The 15,585-nt window shown below is 41.9% G+C and overlaps 1 protein-coding gene across 2 annotated transcripts in view; it reads right to left on the reverse strand.

Moving 5' to 3' along the window:
• The window catches only part of DAB2IP (DAB2 interacting protein), a 142,857-nt gene that overhangs the window by 103,819 nt on the left and 23,453 nt on the right, over window positions 1–15,585 (reverse strand). For both annotated transcript variants that reach the window (XM_019472428.1, XM_019472429.1), the window contains exon 2: window positions 15,079–15,197. In XM_019472428.1, coding sequence (XP_019327973.1) covers window positions 15,079–15,197 — 119 coding nt within the window. The remainder of the gene's footprint in view (window positions 1–15,078; window positions 15,198–15,585) is intronic.

Raw genomic sequence — 15,585 nt, forward strand, 5'->3', positions numbered from 1 at the left:
CTGCTGAATTTTACTTTTTTTTTTTTTTTGGTCAGGTGATTAGTCACTCAAATAATTTTTCAACAAAAAAATAGAATTCTCAGTAGATTTTTCAGGTTAGACAAGTATAATTTTTAATGTTTGCAAATAGTTGTAAACAATGGTCAAATTACAGGAAAAGAGTTACTAATCACTGCTTCAAACAGTTGGCCTGCCCTCATCTCCGTAGAGCTATACAATGGGGTTTGAAGATCTATTTATGTTTAACTTGATTATAAGGATGAACACAGTTAGGAGGAGTCAATTTCTCCAATATATTTTACTGATACCAGTGTTATTCTTTATGTACCAAATACCAATAGCAGAAATCAAATTTAATCCTGCATTCTTTATGCACTGACATTTATAGAAAGAAAAAAAATGTAAGAGGAAGAAAAGTGTCCAGAGAAACTACTCAGAGCTGAATGATGCTTTTTCAGCTTATTGGTGACAAAGTGTGGTTTTAATACATCACACAGGAGAAAATAAAAATGCCAGAGATGCAGGTGATACAGCACTCATCCTATTCTGAAAATACTGACACGTTGCTCTAGCCCGTAACTTATTGGAGTCAGGAGCAAGAATGCCACATGCTGATGAGGAACAAAGTAGGATAATGGGCTGGGTGAAATCAGGGACTGTGGAATTATCTTAAATGTTTAAGGGAATTTGATACTTCCAAAACCTTCAGACTTATGATTGGGTTGGTGGAATTATTTAGGTCAAGTCCTGGTTTGCATTTTAATTAAAAAAAAAAAAAAATCTAACCTGAGTTTCAGAACACCAAGGCCAGGACAGTTAGCCCAGGGAATTATTGATGAGTCTTCAAGCCACAGGTAGTGGTGTAGGACTAAAGCAATTAAGAGTTACCATTTGGTTGCCTGAAACCAGCCTGGTGACCCGAGTCCAGTTCTCAGCAGCAGATGCCTAATCCTCAAAGAGCCGCTGACCCAACTCACAGCAATTGACAGTCTCCCCGGGGCACGTGTAGACTGAACGAGCAGTGGGGGACAAACCAGCCTGACTGCCATTCGCAGAGGTCTCTGTGGCGGGGGTTCAAGGCATGTTGTCTGGGAGGCATAGGAAAAGCTGCCATCACCACATATGCTATACCTGTTGTGAGGGTAGAGAGAGGAGATCCCCAAGCTGTCAGTCAGAGCTACATTCATACAGAGGATTTTTTTCATTTCTAAAGGTTGTTATTGGAAAATGTCACTATTCATTGCCAAGAGTTCCCGTGATGCAGTAACTCTCATTACACCTAAGCCCTCCCAGCACAAAATAGCCACACGCTGATAACCTGAATGTGTTTGCTGCAGCTGCTGTTCCATAGACTGCACTCTTGTACAGTCAGATTATTTTACATGCTTATTAGCCCCATTATTTTATAACTCATTCCTCTGTGTAATGCTGACTCTATATCACTTCATTTTAACAAAAGGATATGTTCCTCTGAGACAAGAAGGGATGAGGAGTCTCAGAGATGGAAAGGGAGGGTGGAGTAAAGGCAGCAGGTCGTGTTGTGCCTGGGCTAGGGAAGCGCCTGGTGGCGTGGGAGCCCTGGAGCCTCTGTTCCCACGGGAGCCCTGGAGCCTCTGTCCCCATGGGAGCCCTGGAGCCTCTGCCCCTGCTGCTGCTGCTCTTCCTGCTCTGGAGGGTCCCCTCAGAGAGCTCTGCCCTGGACGGGTGCTCCCTGGGGAGCGGAGGTGAGAACGAAGCAGGAGGGAGGCAGCCTGCACCCTCCTGGGTGCTAACTAGGAGCAATGCGCTCAGATGCAGCGCATCGTCCATCTGCTAGAGGCGTGGGGTTTGCTTGGGCCACACTACTTCAACGTGTCTGAAACACCACAGAGCTGTGGCACCCAACACAGACTCTTACAGCCACAGCACTAAGGCCCCTGACGCTCTTGCTCTCAGCCATCAGCACCGTTCACGCTAACGGCCTGACCACCCTGGAGAGGGAAAAGGTGCCGACAGTTCAGTCTGTGCTGCTGCACACATTGCTTGAACCAGGTATCCTTGTACTGCTCATTCAGTAATGCTACGTGCTGAAAAGTCTTCCAGCAGCCAGCCAGTCTGTTTTCTCCCTCCTCCCCCACCCCAGAATTTCTCTTAAGGCCCCAGAAGTGCAGAATCAGGATGCTGCCAAACTAACATCTTCATGTTTCTCATGTTTCAGTCTTTCTCAGTTGCAGCTCCCAGCTCCCCTAAGACACCTATCTTATACATGCACAGAACATATACACCAGTGCTTTCAAGAAAAACAGGTGTAGAAAAGGTGTTTCTTCCAACGGTGCACTAATGTACATGTGCAATACATTTATTAGGGAAAGCCTCAAGAAGTGATATAAACTGCGGAAAACAGTCTAAGAGGAGTCTCTTTAGCTGGAAAAGACAAGGAGAGATGACATGACAAATGTCCCCTTAGCAAATTATCAGCAAATAATGCATGGTACAGTAAGAAATACACCGTCTGTTTCTATTTACTGTCTTTTACTAAAATGGGCAAGGAATAGATAAGAAAGATGAAAGATAACTAACAATAGATTAAAAAATGTTAGCAATATAAATTATGTATCATACATCTCACTGTGTCTGTGGAACTCATTGATACAAGATGTAATTGAGAACAAAAACTTCACATGACTCAAACAGGATTATTATTTTTTAAGACAATGAAACTTTTTCTAACATTCAGAAGAGATAACCAAGCTCTCGAGTCAGGGAATAAGCCAACCGCGGAGTGGCACCAGGCACTGGGCTCCCTGGGCCATCACTCTGACGTGCTCTTGTCGTTCTGTTTTCTCACTCTGCTGCTATCAAAACGTTTGCTCTGAGGGGTACGTGGAGGCTCTGCCTGTTGTGTGAGAGGGTTGGAACTAAGGCTAATAACGTGAGGGATAGCCTCAACATGAGTGACTTTATCTAAGGAGGGCAAGACACCCTGCCTTGGTTTATACAAAGAGAGAGCTTTAGATATAAAGGCATCAAGTAAGAAAACTTCTCTCAAGTGCATGTCAAAACAGGTACAAAAGGGCCATGATAACGAAAAAAAGACAAGTAATTCTTTGCCCTTTTCTTGCAGGTTTCACTCAGGACCTGGAATTGCTTTATGAATACGTATCATGGAAGCTGCCAACAGTCTTGGGAAGCAGCAATGTTATACAGAGATCACAAGCCACATTTAAGAGATGAGAGTTAAAAAAAAAAAATCAAACGCAGAAGTCAGTTTCCTAAGTTACATGTTCTGTTAGAACATGTTAAAACAGAATCAAAATTATTACCCACTCTGTAGGGCTCAAATGTCTGTGTAAATGAAGCCAGGAGTAGCTAGTTAAAGGAAGAAGGATTGAGGAGATTAATATTAGCCAGACTTACTTCCCTAGATGGCTCATAGGGCTTATAATAGAATAGGGATGCAAGAAAGCAATTAAAAGAACTAACTTAAATAAATCTCTAAGTGCTGAAGGTTTGCCAGCATATACCTCTAAATTCTATTGCAATGCAACTGGGCCCCTTCCTCTAGGGACTTTCTAACCACCTTTCAGACATCAGGATAATTATTGCAAAGTGTGACCCAGACTGTGGTTACTAGTATAATCAAGAAAACCCCTTGAGGTTTCAACATTAGACACAATCTCACCAGTGAAGCAGACTTTCAACTGTTGGCTAACATTTTTGTAATGACTAAACTTAAAATTACATTCTCTGCGACTGGGCGATGCACCCAGTGGGTTGGGGTTTAACATTGTCTGCTGCAGGACTGCTTACCCAGACAGGCTTCGGTATCCATCATGGATCTGCCACAACTGTAATCCCCAGAGAAGACTCCTGGCAAGGAGCGCACTCAAGGAGTTAGAAAGGGGAGATAATGGACGGAGAGAGACAATATCCAAATGCTCTTATCATAAGGGTAGGATATGGCTAGTGAAGCGTTCCTGCTTTGGGAGACTGGACACTGCTGTTGCCTTGCAACATTTCCTAAGCAGAACTTGCTCCCCTGATGTTTCAACTCCTCAAATTGGCTGAGTGTTTTATCTCTTTGGGAAGCTTAAAGGCTGTAGTGGATTTGCTAGTTTCTGGTGCACAGAGAACTTCCACCGCTGGGATATAAATCCTTGCTTGGTTATAACATGCAATCTCCAATTTAAGCAAACGGGGAGTAAGGAAAGAAATGAAATACTAATTGCAATCCAAATTGCTCCATCTTCTATCCACCCCCTGCCAACCCTCCTCCCTGCTCCCTAATCCATAAGGTCTGAGTGATGATCAGTGAATAATTAATTCTGTGTGAGCCGGAGAGGTTTCATGCAGAGAGCCTCTGCAGATGCAATATCCAGTTCAGGAAACGCATGGCTAGCATTCGGCCGTTCCCCATCGGTACCTCTGGGTATCCAGCACCCACCAAGGCACTCCCATGCATGCAGCCTGGTGTCACTCCGCTAATTACACTTTGTTGGTCAAACCCCCTATGCTCTCCAACACAGACACTGCACAAACAACACATACTTCCACGTTTACCTAGCGCATTAGTAAAAGGTATAGTGAAAATGCCACAATACAGGGTAATCCTGAACAACGCCATGTCAGTGATTAAAACTATTAAGGTATAGCATTAAAGCAACCATTTCAGCATGTATCAAAAGAAATAAAAAATGCTGCAATGTGGTTTTTAAACCGTGCAAAACTGATCTTCTGAAAGCACAAAAGTTAAAATAAAAGAGAGCTCACAAACAGCCAAATTTTATACCTCGGTCTCCTCCACTGATTCAGAATGTGAATGTGTAGGAGAAATGATACACTGCAAGTGTCTCTTCCCTTTACAATAGTCCTAAGCCAAACGTCTTGATCCAAGTACCACCAAATTCAAGCAAGTGGCAACTTGACTTCAAATTATCTTCTTACTGGTTTTTAGCAATAGCCAGGACTAAAATTGTTCATATGTCACAAGGTAGCAAGAAACATTTTTTATTGTGTTTGAAAATGCCAGACATCTCACACACACACACACACTCTGGACTCTTCATATTACAGATTCAAGAGAACTGTATAACTGAGAAAAGTCTCCAAAGCATCTGTGTCTCACCCCGCACTAGTTGCAGAATTGGTCTTTCTGTGCCTGGAGGGAAATCCAGCGTGCGGTGCGATGGCTGATCAGGTAGCAATTCGGGAGGCATGTTACCCCTCGCCAGGGAACTGTCACATCTCGGCTCACAAAGAGCCTGCCCTGCAGCCTGGATTCACGTCCCGACAGGGCAGCGCTTGGCCTTCGTTAGTGCCCGGGAGGATTATGCCCAGGCAGAGGATAAACAACAGATTCCAAGATGAGCCAATAGCAGCCCTCAGCCTTTTATTTCAATTCTCAGAAGCAATGCCCTTTTTAAAAATTTTGTTCTCACAAAAAAAAAAATTAATATATAAATCCTTCTCTGTTTCTCTCTCTGTATATATTCATACCATTTAAAGTGTTACTATATAACAACAAACACATTCATAATGGAACAAATCTCCCCACACAGCAAGGACAGCAAAATATTAATTATTTAAGGTACATACAACAGAGTTATGTAAATCATTTGGTAACTACCGCAGGACTACTTTGCAGAGGGACACCTATGGGGAAGAAGCACTGAATGGTTCAAATAGGGGATGTGTGTAATCTCTCATGTACCAGCAATGGAGCATGGGGGCTATTGTACGGGGCCAACATAATCCCAGAGACATTTGTAAATGTGAGCAAAGGGGACAGTCTGATATACCACCTATGGCTTTATAATTACTAATACATTTACATCGTTTTGTGAATGAATGCCACCCTCCTGCACACTATCAATCATGTACAATGCATGCCACAATCCCTTTCTCATATAATTACTTATATAACACACGTGGATTAAAGCTAAATTTATATTTCTGGCTTTAATTCAAATCACTTAAGTATTTTTAAACAAATTATATTTTGATTCCAGCTAAAATGCACTGGTTTAATTCAATTAAAATCAGTTCTTGCTTTTCATTACACCTGACCTGAATTTTGCTGAAGAGAACCTAAGTGAGACATTCTGTAGTTGTACTGAAAATTAGAATTATAAACACTGCCAACCAGATAAACAAGATCATAATATCAGTATTAGAAGATATCCGTATGTGAACAATCTACCTGAAATCTCCCTAATAATCATTTAAGAAGAGGCTCCATATCATAAGGTATTATTAAAGAGTATGGGAAGGAGGAAGGACAGAGGAGCATATTTTTCCTCAGTCTGATTTTTTCTTCCCTCCAAGCTGATGGATATCAGTATCATAAGAAGATATCCGTATGTGAACAATCTCCCTAATAATCATTTAAGAAGAGGCTCCATATCATAAGGTATTATTAAAGAGTATGAGAAGGAGGAAGGACAGAGGAGCGTATTTTTCCTCAGTCTGATTTTTTCTTCCCTCCAAGCTGATGGATGAACTTGACATAGTTATTTTATATTCACAAGTCTTGAACATCATTATATCCAGTGCTCCGTGCAACCAACTGCCAGCAGTGAGCTCCGTATGTGAACAATCTACCTGAAATCTCCCTAATAATCATTTAAGAAGAGGCTCCATATCATAAGGTATTATTAAAGAGTATGGGAAGGAGGAAGGACAGAGGAGCATATTTTTCCTCAGTCTGATTTTTTCTTCCCTCCAAGCTGATGGATGAACTTGACATAGTTATTTTATATTCACAAGTCTTGAACATCATTATATCCAGTGCTCCGTGCAACCAACTGCCAGCAGTGAGCTCAACGCACAGGCTGCCTCCAGCTACAATCAACGGATTTCTGTGCACGACCACTGCAATATGAAATTGGATAACAAGATATACGTGTCAAACATCTGCTTCTTCCAGCTCTCTGAACAAAGGCTTGAAAATCTTGCCCACCTCACTTGTTGTATGTTCACTTACAACTCTGTCTTTGCCCCTCACACAGATTTTTCCAATAAGGTTTTGCAGAGTTTCAATAAAGAACAGAGCAAAACTTGTTTTTAAACATTTTCTCCTTCCAACAGCGAAAGACACCTATTGCTAATTCTAATTGCCAATAGATATGAGGGAGTAGAGGACAGAAAAATTTGATCCATCAAGCAATGTACCTCTCCTATGAGACGGGAAATTCTATTTTGAAAGATGGAAAACTGTGGCGGATGCCAGGTGGATATCCCTCCCCTGTGCCTACACAGCGCTAGGGGCAGAAACTGAGCGTACGGTTTGACATTATATCTCATTAAATGCAACTGCACACTGCCATTGAAAGGAAAAGTCCTTTTTCTGCCATCTTCCTGTTACTCTGCAGTTACATGAGTTGGTTCAGTGCCCTAATCAAACAGAAAATCACTCTCCTAAATCATAATTTCCCATTGAATCAACTTGCTGACCTTCCTAAGATTGCGTGATGACTGGATCTGCTGCAAGGGGAACACTTGGCCAGGAGACAGTGGGCTGGGGAAAGACTGTTCCTCTTAGTTTAAAAGTAATGGTTTCATTATGAGCAGTTTTCATTGTGTGCCAGAATGTTTAAGCCTGGGGTAGAAGTATCTTAATTTTCATTGTAAACAAATAATAATTAAAAAAGCACACAGAAGAGTCTAGAACTAACAGAAAGCATCTTCTGGTATAAAAGCTGTAGTGATGGCATTTTCTTTCTCTTTTTTTTCTTTGCGTTTATTGACATGAAGAGTAATGCTAATGTAATTGCACTGAAATTCATGCACATGAAAATCTCACCAGGGCAAAGTCAGAATAAATGGTCTGTTTGGAAACAAAATGTTAATGCAATGGAATAGCAGTATCTGTCTTCGATCTGAACAATATCAAGACACCATCAGCCACAATGCAACTTAACTGTCACCCTCGCGCAGAGTCTTTGCTGAAAGGATACGAACAGAACTATCTGCTTGTAACCCTGAGGTGTACACTGATGCACCACAACATCATGTCTGCCAGGCAATGGCCAAATGAGTCAATAATATGTATTCAGACTGTGAGAACAGTAAAATGAAAGAAAGCATCCTTCTATCCATTAATCAACCTGATCTTCCGCTGCAGAAACAATGCCTTCCGATTGTCGGCATTTACCAAACATTCTTCAAATGCTAACCATCTGCAGCTGTAATACAATGCTTTGATTACAAACATCAAAAAGATAGAGCATAAAATTAACTTCTCCTTATTTAGTAGGTTTAGAGAAATGTGGCTTCACGCTACACTAATTCAGTGCCCTCAGTATGAAAACTCCCCATTATGATGTCTCGTCAAATTAGACCCAACGATACAACGATGTCATCTCTATCCTCACACAACACTATATTTTGTAATTAAGCAGGACAGTGAAACAATGGCCTTGCTTATAGAGAAAAGGTCAGGAATGCAAAACATATTTTTGCAAGCTAGTTGTAAGATGCATGAAGCCAATTATCCCAGTAGCGCTGCACATGCTGAAGCAGGAAGGATTTTATAATTTTGCTACATGACTCTAAGTCGAGTCAAAGCATGAGCTGTACCCTGTGAGGCACTGTGCTGTTTGTTTGGACTGTTAGGGAACTGGGAAGCAGAGAAACACGAAGAAGGGTATTAAAATAATTCCAGCCTCTTAGCCCTTCCCTTGCCATTTTACTGTGGCTTGAAAAATTTCTAGCAATTAATATAGTCTTTTACTGAAAGATATTAGACATGACCTCCCTGTTCAATTAAGAAGTTAGTTTGAATATGTAGGATAAGGGGAAGTGTTTATGTATTTCTCTAAGAATGTCGAATACCTCAGGTAGCCTCAGATACAAATCACAGATTCACATGCATGTGCAAAAGCCTGAACATATATATATATATATGTAACAAAAAACAATTTAACAGGAGGAATGGTTGAGACCTTGCTGTTGCCTTGGGAGAAGCTGAAAGGCACTACATTGTTTTCAGTCCATCTCTGCCCCTCTTGGGGTTATTAAATGGCTTTAGCCACGAGAAGCAGCTTATTGCTGAATGGGGCTTTATAACAAATATTTCTATATGCACGGGCCGGTGCAACTGATCTGCAACCTTCCAGATTTACCAGGAGTTCTACTTCCCTTAATCAAGGAAATGTAATGCAAAGAACGCTGGCCGGGGAAGGGCGTGAGCTTTGCCAAGCCTCTGCTGTCACTGCCGGGGCTGCCGTGCTCAGGAGGACTGAAAGTGCTGATTCCACACCTAGTTTTAAACACACTCCCGCTGTAACTGCCCCTGTCGCCAGCCATTAACTGCAGCATCAGACTGACTCCAAAGGGGAATAAATGCCACTCTTAACACAATGGAAACCCGAACCACCTGTATAAGAGGACTGTACATTATCTTTACAAAGCAGAGTATTAGTCTTTCTTCCATATAAAGGATTATTTTTTTTGTTTCAATGCCTCCCAAAAACCCCCTCAAAATCCCCTCTTTCCATTAAGAGCATTATCCTTTTAAAAACATTTGAATACCAGTTTCTAAACTTCCTTATACCATGAGAAGAAGACGAGGAACATAACAGTTTCTGGAGAGAACCGGTAATTTCCTCCTGCATCTCTCCTTCAAAGCAGTTCTCTCTGATTTTACTCTAGCCTCCTAACATAGCCATTAATTAGAGATCAGTAATTAACTTTCTGGTTCAAGAAATATTTTGCAAAGGAACCCCATTAAAAGGCTGATTTGCATATTTCAGGACAAAGTAGCCTTGATATAAATGCAGGTACTATATGAGGCCAGTCTCAATCCTAAGACTGTCCTTGAGTCTTTAAGCTACCTACATTTGTTCCCTGACTGCTGGGGCGGGAATGGGAACAGACATTACCCACCGCACAAGAAAGCGGACACTGTTACCTGCTGGATGCTCCTGTTCCTGACTTTGCAAGATGTTTTATTTTGCATTTCAGTTATTGTTGACAGTGCCGAATGGTTTCCCTATACAAACTCAGCAGTGTTTCCTCAAAATATTTTCATTATCATGAAAACCAGAGGCCCCTGCGCTGTACTTAACATGCTGTTAGTGTCACCCTTCACTGTGCACCTACTATTGTAAGTCTTCCTACTTAGAAAGTTTCACTGGCTAATGCCATTTAAGTAAGGAGGCAGAAGAGAAAGCAAGCTCTCCAGCACTTGTTCACACAGATCTGAAAGCCCTTCATGCGTTCTGGGGTCTGCCCATGTCCTAGTTCTGCAGGATGAGTCATTCCTCTTTCCAAAGGAAACAGAGCGACTTCTTCATCCTTTGTAAAGCAGCACTCACCACATTCTCATCAAACTTAACCAATTTAATCATGCCTAAAAATATATGGCATATCAAGTTTGCTGGGAATAAACAAATGATAATTAGATCTAAAAAGAACTCACAAACTAAGTTTACTGTAAGAGTACAGACGTTCATAAGTTATTGATGCTCTCCTATTGCATCAAAATAAGCTTTATGAACATTTGAAAACCCATACAGCAGACTGCATTAGCACTAGATCAGGAATTAAATGCACTGCAGTACATGACTTGTACACTTCCTCTTCCCTCTGTGGGTTACAGGCAAAAATTTTTTATGGGATTAAAAAAAAAAAGTAGTTTAAAGAGGAAGCAGCAGTAGTGAAATCGTTGCTGTTATTAATGCAGGGCTGTACCCCTTCCAAGGCTGAGGCTCATTTAACAATCAACCATATGCTCAGACTTTTGTAGTGCCAAGAAAAAGCTTAACTAGAATGTTATCTTCTGGAATTATGAAAAAAACCTTGCAAAATAATCACAAATGTTAGTAATTGAGAGTCCTTCAGCATTAAATGAATTCTAGGTGCACTGAGGAAAAGTGTCCCTAGGAATGATCAACTCGGGGATTACATCAGAATACGGAGTTACACAGAGTACCCATTTTCCACCAAATCAAGACAGTCTGAAGGTATTTGTCCCACGACGTGATACTGTGTCCCTGCCATCTCAGTGCTAGTGTAAAATCACGGCAGCCTTTGCCAGTTTCGGAGGACCAAGTTCATGTATTCAGATTTAAAAAAAAACCCAACGCCCATATAAACATAGTTTCTAAATTCCTGACAAACTGTCAGAAATTATTTTTAAAAGATTACTGTAACGAAGTGACAGCAGTGACTGAAAAGGTCACTACAACAAGAAAACAATCAGAAATGCCCTAACAACAGTAATTAACAACTGCAGCAGAATAACCTTCTCTCAGTTCTCTGGCTCCACTCCCCGTGCCCAAAGCCCAGCCCAGAAACTTTCTTCATCACAAATTTTGTAGGAGAAATGTGGGTCCAATTAAGAAAAATCCATCTGCCAAATGCTTGATTTGTGGCTGATTCCAGAGAGGCCGCTACAAAGACAAACATTCAGCGCTCCATGATAAAAACTTTGTTAGCTGCTGTAATAAATCAGGATGCAGGAGACATTGTTAGCAAAAAGCCACTTCAACGGAACCCTTTTTAGCTCTAACAAGCAATCTGACCAGCCAACAGATTGAAAGGAGCACTCGTTCCACAATCCTCCTTTAAATTTCACATTTAGATAAACTGATTGTACCAGATTAATGCACTTCTCATACAGAATACTAGTTATACTTGGTCTGACTTTGCTTCTCTTATTCACAATCAATAATTTTATTAGTGTTACTGTAACAGGACTCCTAGAAAAAAATCAGTATGTAAAAGACTGGCAAAATTTGGCCAACTACATCAATGTGAACCCCACAGTAATTTACTGAAGTTAGTGCAAACCCCTTATTCCACCTTTTTTCAAACAAAAGGTCTCTTCTCAGTCAGAGTAAAATCCAATACCATGAGAAACAACCATGCTTGTTCTACAAACATAAGCTCTGCTTGACTATAATCAGTGTATTTTTCTAACACACCAGTTTGAGCAATTCCTCAGATGTTCCTTATAGAGAAAAAATGGTTGGCCAAGGTTTTACTAAACCAGAATTCTCTAAGTTGTCATAGTTGCTCCGAACATACACGCACACGCCATGGCAGAACTGCAAACAGCTGCCTGGCAATGGACATGGGACCCTGGTAGATGGCACGTCAACTCGACAAAGAAACTCCCCCCGCACATTTCAGAGCTGTCAGCTCCTCCCCAGGACGCAGTAACCACGCTTTATAAGGGCAGCTCTGCAAGACTCCACTGGAAACCTGGCTGTTCTCTGTGTGCCAATGCAAGGTATGAAAACCAGACTCCACTGGCACAAAATTAACAAGGCAATTCTGAGCTCATGCCAGCGAGACATTCTGTGACTTTTCCAATGTTTAAAGACATTTCCTTGTTTTCTTTTGTTATAAAACTCACACTGTACAAATTTCTCACTATTGTAGGAGGTAATAATTTTCCGTTTTAAATTTACATAATGTATTTAAATGCATGCATTAATCAAACACGGGATAAAAAACAGAGATATGTTTGTTTATATTCTCTCCTCTGCTCTACATACATGCCATGTCCACCTAGTTAGCTGTCTGTACATGTATGTGCACATTTCATATATTCATACGCATCCGCTGTACATAGCAGGATAAACAGGACATGCAAGAAAAGGAAAAATAAAAAACCTGAGAGGCATGACACAGTACCAATTTAGATACACAGAAGCCAAGTAACAGAATCATTTATGATCTACTATAGCTCAGTATTTCAACCTGGAGTGTTGTGACTGCATTTATTGCACTATTCATTTTTGCTATGGCATCTCCCGCAAAAATTCTACAAAGCTCCAGAACAGAACGCTGCTATAATGATTACTTCCATGAGCAAAGGAGCAGTTCGCGAACAATCAGCTTGGATGCAAGATGGAGTCAAGAATCAAGTATTTAAGAGGCAAATATTCCGACACCAGATGCTTCTTTGAAACAGTTCTTGGATTTCAAGAAAGACAAGGAAGCACAGCAGAAAATGAATGAGAGCGATCTAAAAGACTCAAGCCCTTTCACGTACAGAAGTGAGTGCATTGTGCATTTTAGCAGACGTAGATGGGAACGTTCAGGAAGATAAAATTATCTTCCGTAACCAAAACCTACGCATGACTGGGAAGCCCAGCTGCCGCTTTTCTTTCACCTCTCCGAGAGCAACAGTAGCTAAGGCCAAGATCTTCTGCAGAAGGATACTTGCTTACATTATAGATCTGACACTACTATGAAAGCTAGGGGACTAAAAGCTTGCTGTCAAAAGCTACCTAGTGTCAGACAGTTTCCTCCAGATCAGGGCATGTCTGTGTATCATAGATGAAGTGTATTTACAAGTGATACCTGCCTAATGGAAGACTTCATTTTCAGTTTCTGAATGCTCATATAAGCAAATCCTTGGGTTTTATTCAAGGCTGCCGAATGCTACCTCTCCTCTAACCCACCCTTTAAGCTCTACGCTGAAAATGCACTACAGCCATTCACTGAACCTCTTTAAAGAAAAGTTGCAGTAAATCTGGCTCCGTCTGAAAGGACACTGCCCAGCAAGCTCCAGGGCTCCTGCGCTGGCAGGGCAGGGAAATTACGAAGCTTAATTTGGGAAAATTACTTTGGCTGCAGGGCTGGCCGAAACAGTTAATTCCCATGTCCTATACTGCCAGTTCACAGAAAGAAACAAAACTGATATAGGCAGAAAGAAAACATTATCTAATTTGCCTGGTTTTTGAGTGAAGCAGCAGCAGTGTAGGCAGATTCCCGGCCGCCCGGCTACACTCGCTTGTCTTCCGTACGGAACACAGTGCCCTACTTCGAGCGTTTGTGAAAACTGCAGCATAGGAATCAAATCAACTCTGTCCTCCCGGATAGTAACCCCTGAAATATTACACTGCACTGACCAGCACAATCCTTTTACTTGCAGAATCCAGAAGGAAAAAGCTTAGGAGGCTGTATCAGGTCAGGTAAGGAAAAATCCAGATTGACAATTGTCATCTGTGGGCTTCAGAAATTCACGGCCCCTCCAATGAATAAGTATAGCTAAAACAAAGTAAAAGTTGTCATTGCTTTTAAAAGTGAAGCATTTACTCAGTGGATTCTAAAGTACCGTCTTGATATTTTAAAATGCCACTGCTACAAAATGGTTACATCAGTGTATGTCCAATTTGGCGTATTTTTCAGACATAGACTTTTCTTGGCACTTCAACACTTCTATGTCATTCCCCAGAATGATTCACGTAAGGTTGAAAGATCTTCCTTTTAGAAGCAAACCACTAGTTTGTTTCTGTGGTTGGTAATGGAGTTTGTCTTGCCCAACCATGACCTTGATCTGCATGTGAATTTACACATAAATTTACCTAGAATGTATGTCTGTCTCATGCACACACTGACATAAATCTACATGTACATAAATACATACAAATCCACTAAAGAGCTACTTTACTTTCTAACTGAGCTGAAGAATAAAACCAAGGTCTCATTTCCCCTTTATTTTGTTTGCAATTTGCTCCAATACTGGCCATCCCATGTCATCCTCTGATCAATCTGCACATTCCCTGCAACACATCCCTCCTGGACTGAAAGATCCTGTCATGGCTCAGACAGAAAAAGCAGCTTCGGCCACATGCCGAGAATCCATCTCAGTATAATGACAGCAGTCAACAGCTATGCTGAAGATGTATGTGTGTGGAAGGGGGAGAGAGGGATTTGGGGAGATTATGGTTGTCATTGTTCTATGTTATTGTTCATACAACGTGTAACCCAGTAATGTTCAATGTAGTCCAGTGCGTGAGCATCCCTCCCCTCCCTCCCTCACCTGCATCAGTCGGCTTTGGCTGCTGCATCTATGTGCTATTTATATGCTGGTGCATCAACTTAGGATTTATTGGGGAAAAGAAAGCAGAGCAGTCGGGCTTCTCTGTACATGTTATTTAACCTAAAAAGGGAGGGCTTGCACTGTATACTCGCCAACAAATTAAAATCACCCCTCTTGCAATTAAGCAAGTCTACTTCTATCACAGATGTGGCCCTTGCTCTGAATAAGATAAGCAAGATATTAACAAGACCTGGAGAGATCAACATCCTCATTCTCTCTCACACACCCTCCTCCCCACCCTCCGAGAAACGTCCCCTTACCTTTCATTGTCCACACTCCTGAAGCCAGGTAAAATGTGCCGGAAACTGCTGTTCCTATCAAGCTTCGGTTGGCTCTTTGTCCTTTTGATGGAGCCTTTAAGCCGACGGCTGAGGAACCCCTGTGGGGTGAGACAAGAATACTAAATTACAACAAAAAAGGGAGAAGGAGAGAGCGAGCCCTGAACCTGCTCTCTTGCACCGAGTGCAGCCAGGCAAATTGTTCTCTCCAGCTCCCTTCATGTGCGGCTGCTGGCAGTGCCGCTCCTCTCCTCGCTGGCAGCCCGGCTCCCCAGCTCGCAGCCAACATCTGCTCCCAGTGCTCGCCGAGGCCAGGGCGCTGCGTCGGCGCGAGACTCCCCGAAGCCTCCGTTACCCTGGCAACCATCAGCTCACATAAAAATACTGTCTGAAAGACAAGACTAGCACATTGCAACTCCTGACGGGAGGAGAGGCTGCAACGCGGGGCTCCGGCTGGCCCAGCCCCGGCTGGCTGCGCGGGCTCCCCTC

The sequence above is a fragment of the Aptenodytes forsteri genome, unplaced genomic scaffold (genome assembly GCF_000699145.1).
Source record: "Aptenodytes forsteri isolate BGI_AS27 unplaced genomic scaffold, ASM69914v1 Scaffold68, whole genome shotgun sequence".
Lineage (NCBI taxonomy): Eukaryota > Metazoa > Chordata > Aves > Sphenisciformes > Spheniscidae > Aptenodytes > Aptenodytes forsteri.